The sequence below is a fragment of the Zea mays genome, chromosome 5 (assembly GCF_902167145.1).
Source record: "Zea mays cultivar B73 chromosome 5, Zm-B73-REFERENCE-NAM-5.0, whole genome shotgun sequence".
Classification (NCBI taxonomy): Eukaryota; Viridiplantae; Streptophyta; class Magnoliopsida; order Poales; family Poaceae; genus Zea; species Zea mays.
This window is the reverse complement of record NC_050100.1, coordinates 213,469,284-213,486,174: the sequence shown is the minus strand read 5'-3', so window position 1 is coordinate 213,486,174 and position 16,891 is coordinate 213,469,284. Positions and strand designations below refer to the sequence as shown.

The 16,891-nt window shown below is 49.7% G+C and overlaps 1 protein-coding gene across 1 annotated transcript; it reads left to right on the top strand.

The window, feature by feature from the left end:
• Positions 1 to 13,183: 13,183 nt before the first annotated feature.
• Positions 13,184 to 16,541, top strand: LOC542214 (glutamine synthetase 4). The gene is given in 10 exon segments (NM_001111826.1): positions 13,184 to 13,284; positions 13,958 to 13,997; positions 14,214 to 14,317; positions 14,433 to 14,481; positions 14,941 to 15,047; positions 15,185 to 15,272; positions 15,385 to 15,513; positions 15,621 to 15,695; positions 15,805 to 16,056; positions 16,158 to 16,541. Coding segments are annotated over 10 exon segments (1,071 nt in total). The 5' UTR covers positions 13,184 to 13,210; the 3' UTR covers positions 16,311 to 16,541.
• The last annotated feature ends 350 nt before the right edge of the window (positions 16,542 to 16,891 follow it).

The following is a 16,891-nucleotide window of genomic DNA, read 5'->3' as shown; positions in this document are numbered from 1 at the left end:
GATATAGTGATTCGAACTGGATATCTGATGCAGACGAGCTTTATGCCACCAGTGGTTATGTCTTTACTATTGGTGGAGGTGCGGTGTCATGGAGGTCATGCAAGCAGACCATTTTGACGAGGTCAACCATGGAAGCCGAGCTAGCTGCACTTGACACAGCAACCGTTGAGGCAGAATGGTTGCGTGAACTCTTGATGGACTTGCCGGTGGTTGAGAAACCAATACCAGCTATCCTTATGAACTGTGACAATCAGACAGTGATTGCTAAAGTGACGAGTTCTAAGGATAATGGAAAGTCATCAAGACATGTCAAAAGGCGTTTGAAGTCTGTCAGAAAGTTGAGAAACTACGGAGTTATAAGTGTGACTTATATTTCAACAGATAAAAATCTGGCAGATCCTTTTACCAAGGGACTACCACGTAATGTGATAGAAATCGCATCGAGAGAGATGAGTATGAGACCCGAATAAAGTTGCCATGGTGGAAACCCAGTCTATGTGATCGGAGATCCTGTGAATTAGGTCCTGGGAAGAACAAGCCATTGGTGAACTGAGGAGAGTAACCTTTGACCCTCTCTAAGTAAAGATGCAATACTCTCAAATGCTGTAAGGCAGGTTGGCTTTTGTGCCTTAATGTGTTCTGTTGGCTTGTATTAGCGAAGATGTTGTCCTGCAGAACATTCTTTGAAAGAACACACCTATATGAGTTAGACTGTCTAACGTCGCAGTCTATGAGATTTGGGTGATCTCTAGTAAACTCATGAAGAGACCTTGGAGTACGACGTATATGCTCCACCCGAGAAGGGGACTACTGGTAGCCAAGTACTGGTCATGACTTCAAGTGAAACCCATTCACGCAAAACTTGCAATTCAAGGCATAGTCCATTGTCCAAGTTGTGGGTTGGTGTAGCTTGGAGTTCTAGGCGGAAGTTCAACTTAACAGTCTCTGCTGAAAAACTAGTATATTAAACAGTAGTGAACAGTGGCGAAAACTGCAGATGGGCATTTGAGATCTGGTGGGGGATTGTTAGGATTTATGGGCTTGGCCCAATTAAGAAATTCTAATAAATCCCAGGAAAATCTCAAAAGCCCATACAAGTGGATGGCTAGGGAATTGGTGGAACCAATAGCACCATATTGCTAGTTCTAGTGGAGTAGAGCTAGCTTAAATATGGAAGCCACACTCACTCACCAAGTCATGGATGAGAGGAGAGAGTGTGGAGAGCCACACGCGCGCGCGCTCGCTCGCCTCGCCTGGCCGGGGCGGGGCGAAGGGCGCGGGCGCACGACATGCTCGTGAATGGTCCGCCGAAATCTGGCCCCTCGCCTTGCGGGGGCGCGACTACCTTTTGCCGTTTGATTTTTTGGTTTCTTGGTTGTTACGCTTATCCTAACCGATCGCTATAAAATCTCAACTGATTGCGAGATTTTCGTGGGCGGATAAGCTCGGGGGTCGCGGACTCGGCCCTATAAAAGGAGCCCGCCAGCCAGCCTCCAAATCATCTAGTTTCGCTTTCGTCTCTCTTCATAGCTGAGCGCCTTTTAGTTCCCTTCGTCCCGACCGCAGAGGTGCATCTGCGATCAGGAGAGCAGGTTTCCGGAACCCTTCGTCTTCTAGATCCTGCACCGGGAGAGGGCGAATAAGGTTTTTTGGGAAGCGTCTTCACGCGACTGCTCGTGATCTTCTGACCTCGTCGATCCTGCTACTTCGACATCGTCGACCCTGCTGATTCCGGCGCGCGCCATCTATCAGTAAGTCTAATCAGTACGCATCATCTGATTTGACTTTTTTCAGTTCTTCTGATTTGGTCATGATTTATATTCGGAATTTAATTTGGAATTTGTCTAATTACTCAACAGTTCTCACAACATGCACCCCTCAACATAATAGTATTATGCACTTAGGAGCACAAGAAAGAGCCGCACATTAACCACTCTTGCTAGAACCATGATAGATGAGTACAATACCTCAGAGAGGTTTTGGACCAAAACTATCAATACCACTTGCTATGCGCCAATCACTTATTTTCTCACTGATTGCTTGAGAAGACCCCAATGAGGTGCTGAATAGTAGGGGTGTAAACGGATACTTATTCGGATATTAGTTTTTTGGTCTTTTTTCTTTGATTGTGAATTAATAGAATATAGAATCTGCTATGGAAATTTATATTCTTGTTTTTAGTATTGAGCTTGTAAAGATTTATGAAAGGTAAACCTCAAATCTATCATATATCTTTTCAAATAATAAATATAAATTTCGGATACAAATCGAATACGGATACGTATATTTTTTTACCTTTTTTGTTGTATGGAGTAAATAATGTATGAAATAATTTATACAAAATTCTATTCTTATTTATAATAATGTGCTTCATAACATAAGAAGATATTAGCATCAAATTTCATACATATCTATTTTAAAATATTAAATTTGTCCTAACAGTTCGGATATCCGTTTACACCCCTACTGAATAGAAAGAAGATGGATAACCCTTTGTGTGGTGTATTTGTTTGCAAATGCTACATCTACAAGGAGTGTCAACACCTATGAAAGTTTCAAAGAAGATGTGGTGATGGTTTCTCAATGGATACTCATTGAAGTCCAAAGCATATACAATATTCAACCATGCCACCAGCTTGGTAAAAGAAACATATGGTGTGGAGTTCAATAAAACTAATAGTCTCCAAGAAGCACATGATAATCATAATGATGTAAGTGATGAACCATTAAGGGAGACAATGAAGAACATGCCGGCTAGAGTCATCAAGTATAAAGAAAATAAAAATGTTGTGCAAGTGATTGACGTACCTTCATAGAACACCAGTATTTGGCTCATTACATCTAGGTCATCATCTCTTTTATTTTCTTTTCTTTTCAAATTTGTGTAGTAAGCAGCATGAATCGCGGCGACGACGACGACGGTGATGAAAACAACTGAAACATCAATGTCTCGAGGGACAATCTTTTGGTCGTTGGCTCCAAAGGCAGGACATATGATGCGGAATATAATCAGCATGGAAAACTCCAATCAGTCCAGATGATGATAACGTTGCTAAGAAGCACACCATGGTAACCGACGACAACACACCTGTCTTGCCAGCAATCCTACGCGCAGGCAAGGCGGATGGTGCAATACATGAGACTGAATCGTTTTTTTTTCCCCCTTCTTCTTCAGAATCTGATCCAGCTATTCTCGTTTCCGCAGAGCAAACTTTTTTTATAGTTTTATTCCATCAGCGAATTGGTTTGCCAACAGATTTGTATCCGGATCTAGGAATCTTTGGCCAGGTTTTTCTTTTTAGCAAAAGTCAGATCTCATGTGTACTATCTAAACAGGGGTTGAGAGGGGGTAGAGTCATCAGAACAAAAATATAGGTCCATGTGCTGGATACGAAAATGTTCAGGCAAAGAAACAGAGGCGTTCATGTGACTCGGGTCGGTGAGGGCAGAGACGCAGAGTTGGGAGCTCGAGATGCATCCGTTGACGGGCTTGGAGTGTTGGTCCCTTGGACCTAGCTTGCAGGCAACTGCTCGATCCAGCTCATGCGTGATTGATCGCCTGTCCTCATCCTGCAGATGCTCTGCGCTGCACACAACACAAGAACCATCACATGTTCAGTCGGTCGTGTGTCGTGTGAGGATTTCCGTTTATTTTGGGGTAGCCGAAAGATCACTCTGCCATAGGATCATTAGCTTTACAGGCGAGGCGAGCACTATCCAAAGATGACAAGCGAGTGATAAGGACTAGTGCACTGTGCACGCGGCTGCGCATTATTAATCTGGGCAGAAACGCTCTTCTGTCCTATCGAAATGTTTGTCTGCTTCAGTATCAGATGGCTCCGGGAGCCATGCACGCTGCATGAAGCAGCTACATAATGCGTGACGTAGCGTATAGCATTACACACCCCATGATCAGCGTCACAAGTGTTAGACAACTATTTCTAGTAGGCTATCAGCAGATATAGAAACTCATCCCAGGATATCAATCCTGTGGTTCACTGCCCGATTACCCAGATCATGTTTCTATAAACTGGGTACTCTGTGGCTATATATTGTAACACGTTTGTTCATCTTAATCAAGCCGTGTATTCTCCAATTCCTATACGTCTTCATGGTATCAGAAAAGGCTACGTTCCTTGCCTAAACCCACCCTCCACGTCCCTCTCCCAGCCATAGATGCCGAAGTTCCTAGCGACGCCGACATCGTTGCTCGCCGCGCCGCTGACGCCCGACGCTCTGCGGATGAACTTCGTGCCGCCGAGGATCGCCGCGTCCAGCAGGAGGCTACCGACGTCGCCCATCGTCGATCTGCTGAGACAGCCGCTGCCCTCCAAGCTCGCGCGGACGCCGCAGCCGCTGCTGCCGCCGAGCGTCGCCGCCTCGCTGACGACGTCACCCGCCACGAGCAGGCCCTCGCCGCGGCTCGCCAACGTCTTCAGGTCGCCTACGCAGCCGTCGACGGCGAGATCGAGAACGACGACGTTCCAGCCGCCGACGCACAGGGCAGGAACGCGCGTCGCGACGGCTCCGACCCCGACCCCGTCGCTGCGCTCCATGCTCAGGCTCTCGGCATCCTCAACATCCGCGGCCTCGTTCCCGTCGTCCTCGACCTCGCGACGCCATCCTTCTCCAAGTGGCGCCGCCTCTTCCTCCTCGTCCTCGGCAAGTACGCCCTTGTCGACCACGTGCTGTGCGATGCCTCCTTCCCTGACGTCGCTCCCTGGCTCCGGATGGACCTCCATGTCCTCTCCTGGCTCTACGGCTCCATCTCGCCCGAGCTCTACGAGATTGTCACCACCGCCGCCCCCACAGCCCGTACGACGTGGTTGGCTCTCGAGGAGCAGTTCGTGGGCAATCGGGAGACCCGCATCGTCCTCGTCGACACCGAGTTCCGCACCCTTTGCCAAGGCGCCCTCTCCATCTCCGACTACTGCCGGCGGATGAAGACCCTCGCCGACTCCCTGGTCGAGCTCGGTGAGCCCATCTCCGACCGGCTGCTCACCATCAACCTCCTGCGCGGCCTCAACGACCGCTTCGCTCACCTGCGCTCGTACCTGAAGCGCCAGCGCCCCTTCCCGTCGTTCGTCGAGGTCCGCTCTGAGCTCCTCCTCGAAGAGCTCTCCATGGGACCGGTCGCCACCTCCGCGGCTCCGTCCGTCCTCGTCGCGTCTACACCGACATCCGTGCCCGGCACCGCCACTGCCCTCGCCTCCGGACCTCCTCCTCCCCAAGCCAGTGGAGGCTACGGCCGCCGCCGCCGCAAAGGGAAGGCCAGCGGGGGATCCAACCCTAGCGGCGCCCGCGGTACCCCTGGCGGCGCTCGTGGCCAGGCCACGTTTCCTCAGGGCAGTTGGCCCAATGTCTACAACCCCTGGACGGGTAGCATTCAGATGTGGCCCGGTCCAGTCCAGGGGCACCGGCCTGCTGGCTCCACCTCCCACCAGGCGTTCGTGGGTGGGCCGCCTCCACCCGCAGCAAGCTGGGCTCCGACTGCCTGGCCCACCACCAACGCGCCATCCTGGTCATCCTCTGCGCCGGTTTCTTCTTGGGCCGTCCAGCCACCCACCCCGGCCCAGCCACAGGTCGCCCCTGGTCCCTTCGGTCCGTGGGATCAGCCCACTCTGGCGGCTGCCTTCAACACCATGACTCTCACCCCTCCACAAGGTGAATGGTACATGGACTCAGGCGCCACCGCACATATGGCCTCCACCTCCGGTATTCTAACTCACTACCAACTCCCATCCTCCTCCACACCTTCCTCCATTATTGTCGGCGATGGGACTTCCCTACCCATTGTCTCTACTGGCTCCACGAATGTGGGTCCTCTTCACCTCAATAATGTTCTTGTCTCACCCTCTATTATCAAAAATCTTGTTTCTGTTCGTCAATTCACCATTGATAATAATTGCTCTGTCGAATTTGACCCCGCTGGTTTTTCTGTGAAGGACCTCAGCACACGGAGCGTGATCGCCAGGTGCAATAGCTCAGGCGACCTCTACCCGCTTTTTGCCACTCCCCCACAGGCCCTTCTCACCAGCGCATCTTCCCAACTGTGGCACCGTCGTCTCGGTCACATCGGCCACGACGCTCTTCGTCATTTAACTAGTTCCTCTTCCATTTCATGTAATAAAGGACCTACAGCCTCCGACATTTGTCACGCCTGTCAACTCGGTCGTCATGTTCGCCTTCCCTTTTCGGTCTCCCAGTCGCGCGCTTTGTCCAACTTTGATCTCATTCATTGTGATCTGTGGACCTCGCCGATACCTAGTGCATCTGGTTATAAGTACTATCTCGCCATACTTGACGACTGCTCCCATTTTCTGTGGACTTTTCCCCTTCGTCTCAAATCGGACACTTTCCCCACCATTGCTAACTTTTTTTCATTTGTTCTCACTCAGTTTGGCACCACCATTAAAAGCTTGCAATGCGACAATGGTCGTGAGTTCGATAACTCCCACGCACGAGATTTCTTTCTCTCCCACGGTGTCCGCCTTCGGATGTCCTGTCCCTACACCTCCCAGCAGAATGGTCGTGCCGAACGTATTTTGCGCACGGTCAACAACATCATTCGCTCCCTGCTTTTTCAAGCCCATCTTCCTCCTCCCTATTGGGTTGAGGCACTTCACACCGCCACATACCTTCTCAACCTCCACCCTACCAGCACCCTCCACTACTCCACCCCCACCTTGCGCTTTATGGTCGTCCCCCGTCCTATGACCATCTTCGCGTCTTCGGCTGCAAGTGTTATCCCAACATCTCCGCCACTGCCGCCCATAAACTTGCTCCTCGCTCCACCACTTGTGTCTTCCTCGGCTACTCATCCGAACACAAAGGCTATCGTTGCCTTGAACTCTCCACCAATCATATCATCATCTCTCGTCATGTCGTGTTCGATGAATCCTCCTTTCCCTTTGCCAAGAATCCTTCCATCTCGGCTCTTCCCACTAATCTCGATTTTTTGGATGATTTTTCTGAACAGGTACATGCTCCACCGCTCAGCGCCTCCAACTGGCCGTTCCAGCAGGTTGCTCGCTCATCTGCTGGGACGTCTGCCCCGCTCGGAGGCCGCCCGCCGTCTCCATCAGGAGCCACTGCGCCTGGAGGAGCCACTGCGCCTGGGTCGCCCTCCTTCCCTGGGCCTCGTGCACCCAGGCCCCCGACTCCACCCCGGCTGGCGTCCCCACCAAGGACGCATGCGCCTGGGCCCCGACCACCATCTCCACCAGGGCCGTCTGCCCCTGGACCTCTGCCTCCTGAAGGCACTGACAGCAGCCTCCCTTGGCGATGGGGCACCACCACCAAGCAACGGTCTACTCGTCAAGCTCGGCCTCCGCCCGCTACGTCGTCCTCAGCTCCTGTGGGCTCTGTTCCCGCCCTTCCCGTGGTCAACTCCCACGGCATGCGCACTCGCGCCAAGAGCGGTTTTCACCAGCCACGTCACAATCTTCACGTCGAGGTTACCGCTATCTCCCCTGTTCCGTCAACATATCGTCGAGCTCTCGATGATCCCCTGTGGCGTCAGGCGATGGAGGATGAGTTCCAAGCCCTCACCAACAACAACACTTGGACTCTTGTTCCGCGTCCGCCCCACGCCAACATCGTCTCCAGCAAGTGGATTTTCAAACACAAGTTCAACTCCGACGGATCCCTCGAGCGCTACAAAGCGCGTTGGGTCCTTCGCGGGTTCACTCAGCGACCTGGCATCGACTTCGACGAAACTTTCAGTCCTGTTGTGAAGCCTGCCACCATTCGCACCGTCCTCAGCTTGGCTCTTCACCAGGACTGGCCGATTCATCAGTTGGATGTCAACAATGCGTTCCTCCATGGTACCTTGACTGAGACTGTCTACTGCACTCAGCCAGCTGGTTTTCTTGACCCTGCACATCCAGATCACGTATGCCGCCTCAACAAATCACTCTACGGCTTGAAGCAGGCTCCTCGAGCATGGTACAGTTGTTTTGCTTCTCGCATCCAGTCTATGGGGTTCATTGAGGCCAAGACAGATACTTCGCTTTTCATCTACCAGCATGGTCCTGACAGTGCCTACTTGCTTCTCTACGTGGATGACATCATCTTGACCGCCTCCACATCAGCTCTGCTTCGCCGGATCATCACTTCACTCCAACAGTCTTTTCCGATGAAAGACCTTGGTCCACTTCAGCATTTTCTGGGAATTACCGTGACTCGTTCCGCCACCGGCATGATGCTCTCTCAGCGACAGTACACGCTTGAGATATTGGAGCGTGCCGGCATGACTGGCTGCAAGACCTGCGCCACCCCAGTGGATACTCAATCCAAGTTGTCTTCTTCTGGCGAACCCGTGTCTGATCCTACACTCTACCGCAGTCTGGTTGGTGCCCTTCAGTACTTGACTTTCACTCGTCCAGACATCACCTACGCTGTCCAGCAGGTTTGCCTCCACATGCATGATCCTCGGGAACCACATCTTGCAGCTGCGAAGCGCATCCTTCGCTATCTCCAGGGGACACCTGACCTCGGACTATTCATCGACCACGCCTCCTCGCCGACCACCCTCACCGTCTACACTGACGCCGACTGGGCTGGTTGTCCCGAGACTCGTCGCTCCACCTCCGGCTTTGCTGCCTTCCTCGGCACCAGTCTTGTTTCTTGGTCCAGCAAGCGTCAGCAAACCGTGTCACGCTCCAGTGCTGAAGCCGAATACCGTGCCATTGCTAATGGTGTGGCAGAGGCTTCCTGGCTACGACAGCTACTTCAAGAACTGGGACAACCCTTGCAGCAGGCTACTCTTGTTTACTGTGATAATGTGAGTGCTGTCTATCTCTCGACTAATCCGGTGCAACATCAACGCACCAAACATATCGAGATTGACCTTCACTTTGTTCGTGAGCGTGTGGCCGCCGGCGCAGTCCGTGTTCTACATGTCCCGACATCCTCCAAGTTCGCTGATATTTTCACCAAGGGTCTTCCTTCTACAGTCTTTGCTGAGTTTCGGTCCAGTATGAATGTCCGGCCAGCCGACGTTCCTACTGCGGGGGGGTGTTAGACAACTATTTCTAGTAGGCTATCAGCAGATATAGAAACTCATCCCAGGATATCAATCCTGTGGTTCACTGCCCGATTACCCAGATCATGTTTCTATAAACTGGGTACTCTGTGGCTATATATTGTAACACGTTTGTTCATCTTAATCAAGCCGTGTATTCTCCAATTCCTATACGTCTTCAACAAGCATAAGCATTAGATGCCGTTGAAATCAAGGACGAAAGAAGCCAAGAAACCTAAAAAAAACAGAGAGAAAGCATCGCCAAAGCAACCTCCTCTCTTGTTCCTTCCCTGCACGAAGCCTGGAGCTCATTGGCCAGCACAGACCAGCTGTGGTGAGCCGTGATGCGACCAAAGGAGGAGGCGCTGTTACTTACGGCTAGCAGTGTGTCCAGCCCAGAATATAAACCAGTTACAAACTACGGGGCTATTTGATGCACTATATAGCTACAGACATCCAAACAGCCTAGCAGCTATTAGCTATTTTTAAGTAAATCAGCTAGCAATAATCAGTCAACTATTTGTTAACTAGTTAATCTTAATAGTACGTATCTTTTTAGCCAGCTAATTATTAGCTCTATTATATTTAAATAGGGCCTAATCCAACTGTCTCGATTATCTGAACTCTTCAGTGTCAAACAACAAAAAGGGCGCAACATGTCGTGTTCTAATTCTAACTCCCCCCAAGTGTCCACTGAACCAAACTGGTACAGACACACAGCCCCCAGATTAGATGATCTCATTCACATTCGATAATGTAGGGTGCTTAATTAATCATGGTGGGGGCGTTTGATTACATTGTTGGGGATGAACGCCAGATGCGAATAAGGTTATCTCCAGCAGCTTATCCACCTCTAGACCCATATTCAGGTTTTATTATACAAATAGTACTCTATGAGTAAACTGTTGTGCACGATCTAAACCCATGCCATGAGCGGACAATGCTTTGTAATAAAGAAATAAAATGGCTCATGCATGCATGAATCACCGAATCCGTCAGCACTGCTTCAGTCCAGTAGTGACGTCCCGACAGATTCGACCACCTATCTATCTATCTATCTAGTCAGGCCGCATTGGCGCAATTGCTGCACGCCGTGTTGGAAAAAGGAAAAGCGGATCGATGCACCGGTGCGGGAGTGACTCCGATCCAACCGGTTCCCAGGGTTGTTGTTGCTGTTGTACACTCAGCTACCATACTGGAGGAAGGAGAGGATTACTGTGCTAACGAACTCCGCTCTTTTTTCTTCACGCTTCATAATGGAAGCAAAAGTGAAGTTACTACTAGCTATTGCCGTCCTTCTGAAGGTCGAATCATGCGCATGGGCAGCATGGCAGCTCGGCTTTTGCAAAGTCAGAGCGTCGTCAGTTCATTTTATCTATACAATTGGACATTATTGGGTGCTGTGCGAAAATACGGGTACATGCGATGGTCCCCGTGTGGCTGTGTGGACTTCGATGATCTGTGCAGTAAACTCCACGTGAACTTCGATTGGAAAAAAAAGGCGAGATCTAAAAAATGTTACTATACACTTAGAGCGTGTTTGGTTTAAGGAATCATTCCATTCTAGATGGGATTGTGTATCATGAGTTCGTTTCATAAACCCAGTCATCGTATTATTCCTAACTATTAGTCTATGATGAATGAAATGGTGATCGATCAATTCATTCCATTCCATAAACCAAACAAGAAAGTGAGGAGTAATAAGATAATGAACTATGCCATTCTTCAAACCAAACATGGTATTATGTCCTTCAGCAAATTTCAACACACCGTACGTGCTATTCATTCGCTCTTTGGGGGTGAAAAAAATGAAGAAAAATGCCTACCTCAGTTATAGGAAAAGAGAGGCCAACTGGCCTTAGCTAGTGCACATATCGAATCGACAGTTTAATGTTTCCGTGAAGATTCGTTGTCCTGTCAGAATTTTCTTTCATTTTAGCTCTTTTCAAGTTTTTATCTTCACAAATATGCTCTTTTTAGTTTTAATTCAAAAAATAAATCCTTAGGTCGGTATCGTCACTATTGACGCCGATCTAACACGTTTTGTTGCTAATGCAATTGGCGCCTATTATGTATCAATGACGTGTCCAAAAGGGACCCGTGGCATGGTGACGTGGCGGGGTCGGTGCCAAGATCAATGACGCCGACTAGGGTTGGAAACGAGCCGAGGTCGGCTCGGCTCGGCGCAGCTCGGTGGCTCACCGAGCTCGGCTCGGCTTGTCCATTTCACGAGCTGGGGAAACAGGTTCGGCTCGACTCGACGACGGCTCGCGAGCCACACCCTGATATTACATAATTGCATTATATAGTGAATTATTAGTATATAAATATGAAATATATAGATATCATTCATTATTATGAGTAATCTAAATTATTAATTGTCATATATCTATCATGAAACGCTAAGGAATAAACTGACAATCTATAAAATTAGCCAATATCCATCATTATTCTACATATTAAGTAATTTGCCACGGCTCGCGAGCCGGAACGAGCCGGCTCGGCTCGTCTCGCTACCGGAACGAGTCCAAAAAGCAGGCTCGCGAGCCTCGAGCTTATTTTTCAACCCTAACGCCGACCCTTATATACCGGTTCACGTTTTTTCCTTCTTTCTGTCCCTTCCATTCGACACCGCCGCCGTTACTCCAGCAACACTGTTGTATGTGTAGAACTATATACATAGCCCATCAAACACGACAATACATGCACCTACACCGTTGTATGTGTAGGTAGGATCCCAAAGTTTAGTATTTCGTTGTTTTTCTCATACAATACATAGCACATGAATACTCGTGATTCTTTCTACAAATTCCATTATATATATTAATACTTTTTCAAAAAAAATAATAGCAGTTCATTGTTCATGCTTTAAATGGATACCCAATGCTAAGCCGGATGACACTGAGACTAGCTCCAATAAAGAACTCTAAAGGGTTCTGTACCCTAAATTTAGAGGATCAGATCATCCTCTACTCACTCCAGCAGCGTTCTCTAAACGATCCTCTAAATTTAGAGAACGTTGTTAGATCATCTATACATAGAGTTTCTCTAAACGTTACTCTATCCATTTAAATACTTTAACAACCGATTTAGCAAAACTAAAATATATACAATACATTTGAGAGTATGACAAATATGTATGTACAAAAATTAAAAATTAAAAATTAAAAAATGTCTCTAATATATGTATTTGAGTATAGATGACGTGATTTAGAGAACGTTGTTGGAAAGGAAGGATATATAGAGGATGAAATCTTTTAGAGTAGATTGTAAATGACGGATATAGAGAATGAATATAGAAGACGTTGCTGAAGAGTGAAGACAATCTGAAATCTGAGAACATAGATTCCCGTGGCCGTAGGAGTCAAGAGTCAGAGTCAGATATGGTGGCTGCCTGGCTGGTGGGTTGCTGAACGCACCAGCAAGCGTTGCGTCCATCGTCCATGCAGAGAACGAAAGCACAGTGGGCAACTTCCAGCTGTGGGATAGAAGATCCCTGGCCCCCGGAAGATACCTCGAATCTTCAGTCCCATTGGTAGGTCCGTATGCGCGGTAAAAAAAAAGATGGTGCCGATGAGATGGCTTCCAGCAGGAGCATAATTGAATCCAAAAACAACTTTTAAAATCGAATTGCTGTTATCCGCAGACATCGGAAAAGCTTCCAAATTTCCTTCTTTTTTTTGGCACCCCCCTACGCTCGGAACTCATATATCAAATCAACCACTTCTCGCGATAAAGCTGCACCGCCGAATTCAACATTTTCCCACGCCAACCGCTCCACGCCCCCGAGTCCACATGTAACTGACAGGTGGGCCTCTCTAATAGGCAGGTCCCGGATGTCAGAAGCAGGAGCTGGACGCTTTCCCTGTACGCGCTGGTCCCCCTTTTGTCGCACCTACCGCGTCGAGGAAATAAGCCGAATATATTATGCGCGGAACTCGGAAGGTGTAACCGTGTAACCCGGTTGCCGTGGTTGTAATCGTACGTGTAAAGCGTACGCCTACGTATTTTTACTGCGATCAAGGGCGAGCCGGCTGGACGCCAACTTGTTTCGTATCCCTCGGTCGTCGCCAATATATATAGCCGCCCTCCTCCCGGCCGATCCCTTCGTCCTCAATCTCAATCCCACACCACCACCACCACCTCCTCCGGTCCCCAACCCCTGTCGCACCGCAGCCGCCGGCCATGGCCTGCCTCACCGACCTCGTCAACCTCAACCTCTCGGACAACACCGAGAAGATCATCGCGGAATACATATGGTACGGCGCGCGTTTCCCTGTTAATCTGCATGCTCTCTCTCTCTATCTATCTCTCTCTCTCTGCCTCACTAGTCAGAAAAAAGAATCGATCTTGCTCGGTGCCCCCAGCCGCCTTCTCATGGCGTCTCCCCGTCGAACAACGGGATTTGGGATTTGGTGATGAGGGGGGTCTCTGTTTTTTTATTTATTTCGGTGATCGAGTGGACTTTATTTGTTTGTTCTCCAGTTTTAAAAAAAAAAATCTGCTATTTTGGCTCGATTATTCGCCCATGAATATTTGGCTTCAGTTTAGGATATGCTTCAAGAGACGGACAGATGCAGCCCTGTGCCCCTGTACCTCTTGTTTGTCCTGCTGCTGCTGCGGCAGTCTGTGGCCCTGTGCTCACCGGCCACCGCGCCGCTTATATGGTGTTATTACTGTACCACTGGCCACCGCCAGATGACCTGTTGGCTAAAAGACCTAATCGCACGTCTTACCTCTTACGCGTTAATTGACCCCCCCCCCCCCCCCCCCTTGTGCTAGTATTAGTACACCAAAGATGCATGATTTTGTTGTTAGAAACACGTCTTGGAGTGCTCTGCTCCGAGGAATATGGTGGCCAGTTTGTTCTGTTCAGTTTGTTGTTGGCGATTTGATCCTATATTAATGCATGCCTTTTCGGGTGGTTTTCAGGATCGGTGGATCTGGCATGGATCTCAGGAGCAAAGCAAGGGTAAGATAAGATTCCCAGCACTAGTAGGAGGACCTTGGGATACTTATCACTTATATATCTCTGAAGTCGTCATCCGCTGAGCTGGTCTTTGGCTTATATACCAGAGCTCTGCTCACCACTACCACTGCAAACGATTTATTTTTTTCTTCTATTTCGTAAAAAATAAAAAATTCATACTGATCTGGTGGTTGTTGGTGGTGCATGGTGCTGGTGCAGACCCTCTCCGGCCCGGTGACCGATCCCAGCAAGCTGCCCAAGTGGAACTACGACGGCTCCAGCACGGGCCAGGCCCCCGGCGAGGACAGCGAGGTCATCCTGTAGTAAGTGTCATGGCATGCCAAGCTTGGATGCGTTCTTTTGTTTGTTTTGTTTTGTTTTGTTTTACTAGCAAACATGGGAACGATCCTTATCTCTTGGGCATGTGGCACCCTGCAGCCCGCAGGCCATCTTCAAGGACCCATTCAGGAGGGGCAACAACATCCTTGTAAGTGTATACTTGTACCATCCAAGTGGCATGAACCATACGGTTCCGTGTTATCTACTGCTACTGTTCATTGGTCCACCTCAGATCAGTTTATCTTTGTGAAGAAGGGAGGAAAAAAAACGTGTCTTGTTTCACCAAGTAAACTAAAATCCCTATAAATCTCCCTTTTTAATATGCCTGATGCATAGGCTGAAGTATCTTGATGCAGCACTAGTGGTTCCTGATGCAAATCCTTTACCCTGAACCTTTGTTCAGGTATATGCAATAACGCGAATTTTATAACACGATGACATTGGTTGCTATGAGCTTGTATAGATATTTTTTTTTGTAGTTAGGTGTGATCACCCAGTGTACCAAACCCAAGGTTTAGGAATCCAACAATTGGTCCTTCCCTCTCAGCTTGTCTAACAGTAGGGACCAGTTTTAAGGTGCTGAACAGTGAACTGGTTTGACCCACAGGTGATGTGCGATTGCTACACCCCAGCCGGCGAGCCAATCCCCACCAACAAGAGGTACAACGCCGCCAAGATCTTCAGCAGCCCTGAGGTCGCCGCCGAGGAGCCGTGGTATGCAAATCTCTCTCCCCTCCCCTCCCTTCCCTTCCCCCCGGTATATGTGGCGTAAAGCTGAAACGATCTACATCTACTACCCCTGACTGACTGACTGACCATGATTTGATTTGTTCTTTGCAAATAAATGGCAGGTATGGTATTGAGCAGGAGTACACCCTCCTCCAGAAGGACACCAACTGGCCCCTTGGGTGGCCCATCGGTGGCTTCCCCGGCCCTCAGGTACACATGACATGATCACCGCTTGCGCTTCACGGATGAATTTGCTTGCTTGCTTGCCGAAGACACCACCGGTTCGATGACAAAGTACGCCGTTCGCTCTCCGTGTTTTTAGGGTCCTTACTACTGTGGAATCGGCGCCGAAAAGTCGTTCGGCCGCGACATCGTGGACGCCCACTACAAGGCCTGCTTGTATGCGGGCATCAACATCAGTGGCATCAACGGGGAGGTGATGCCAGGGCAGGTGAGAGTGTGAGACGCTGCTGCTGACAGCTTCTTCTGTATCCCTGAATCTACCATTTTTCTGACCATGGCGAAACACTGGTTGGTTGGTTGGTTGGTTGGTTTCAGTGGGAGTTCCAAGTCGGGCCTTCCGTGGGTATTTCTTCAGGCGACCAGGTCTGGGTCGCTCGCTACATTCTTGAGGTATGGTTGGTTGACCATGTATGTATGTAATTTATGTAACGAAAACGAAGCATGGACAATGATGCGGTAACCTGTGCTCCCTTTTGTTTGTTTGTTTGTTTTTTTACAGAGGATCACGGAGATCGCCGGTGTGGTGGTGACGTTCGACCCGAAGCCGATCCCGGGCGACTGGAACGGCGCCGGCGCGCACACCAACTACAGCACGGAGTCGATGAGGAAGGAGGGCGGGTACGAGGTGATCAAGGCGGCCATCGAGAAGCTGAAGCTGCGGCACAGGGAGCACATCGCGGCCTACGGCGAGGGCAACGAGCGCCGGCTCACCGGCAGGCACGAGACCGCCGACATCAACACGTTCAGCTGGGTACGTACGTGTCTTGTCCCTCCCCCTGGAGCCTGGAATCTCGGCTCCGAGAACCTGCGCCCAACTGATGGATGTTATGCGCTGCGCTTGTGGCGGTGCAGGGCGTGGCCAACCGCGGCGCGTCGGTGCGCGTGGGCCGGGAGACGGAGCAGAACGGCAAGGGCTACTTCGAGGACCGCCGCCCGGCGTCCAACATGGACCCCTACGTGGTCACCTCCATGATCGCCGAGACCACCATCATCTGGAAGCCCTGAGCGCCGCGGCCGTTGCGTTGCAGGGTCCCCGAAGCGATTGCAAAGCCATTGTTCCTTCCGTTCCGTTTGCTTATTATTGTTATTATCTAGCTAGATCATCTGGGGGTCAGGTCGTCGTGGTGTGCCAAAACAGAACACAGAAAGAGGAAGAAGAAAAAAAAAACAAGACGTGTGGCGTTTATGTTATATCATCCAATAATGGCCGTACCACACTTGTGGTACCTTTCAGTACGTATGCTTGCATTGTATGAGGGGTCGCTTTCCTACGCCCTACCATGTCTGTGGCTTTCCTTGCTTGGTGATGCGATATGGAGGGAATCGTTCGTCAGTGCCAGTGGGCGGCAGCATTATTGTCATCGTCGCCCGATTGGATGAATAAACTATTATTAGCCTGTTTTAGGTCAGAAGATCTGTCGTCTTTCCCCCCGGGAAAAATCACGGTCGACGAACCTATCACTCTTGATCGGTTGAGGTGTCACTCGCGATAGCTTGGCTGCTTAGCACAGGAGCGAGGGAAGTGGAGAGCAAGCGAATCCATCACGAGGCCTTGGACCAATAATTTCTCCCAGAGCAGGACGAAC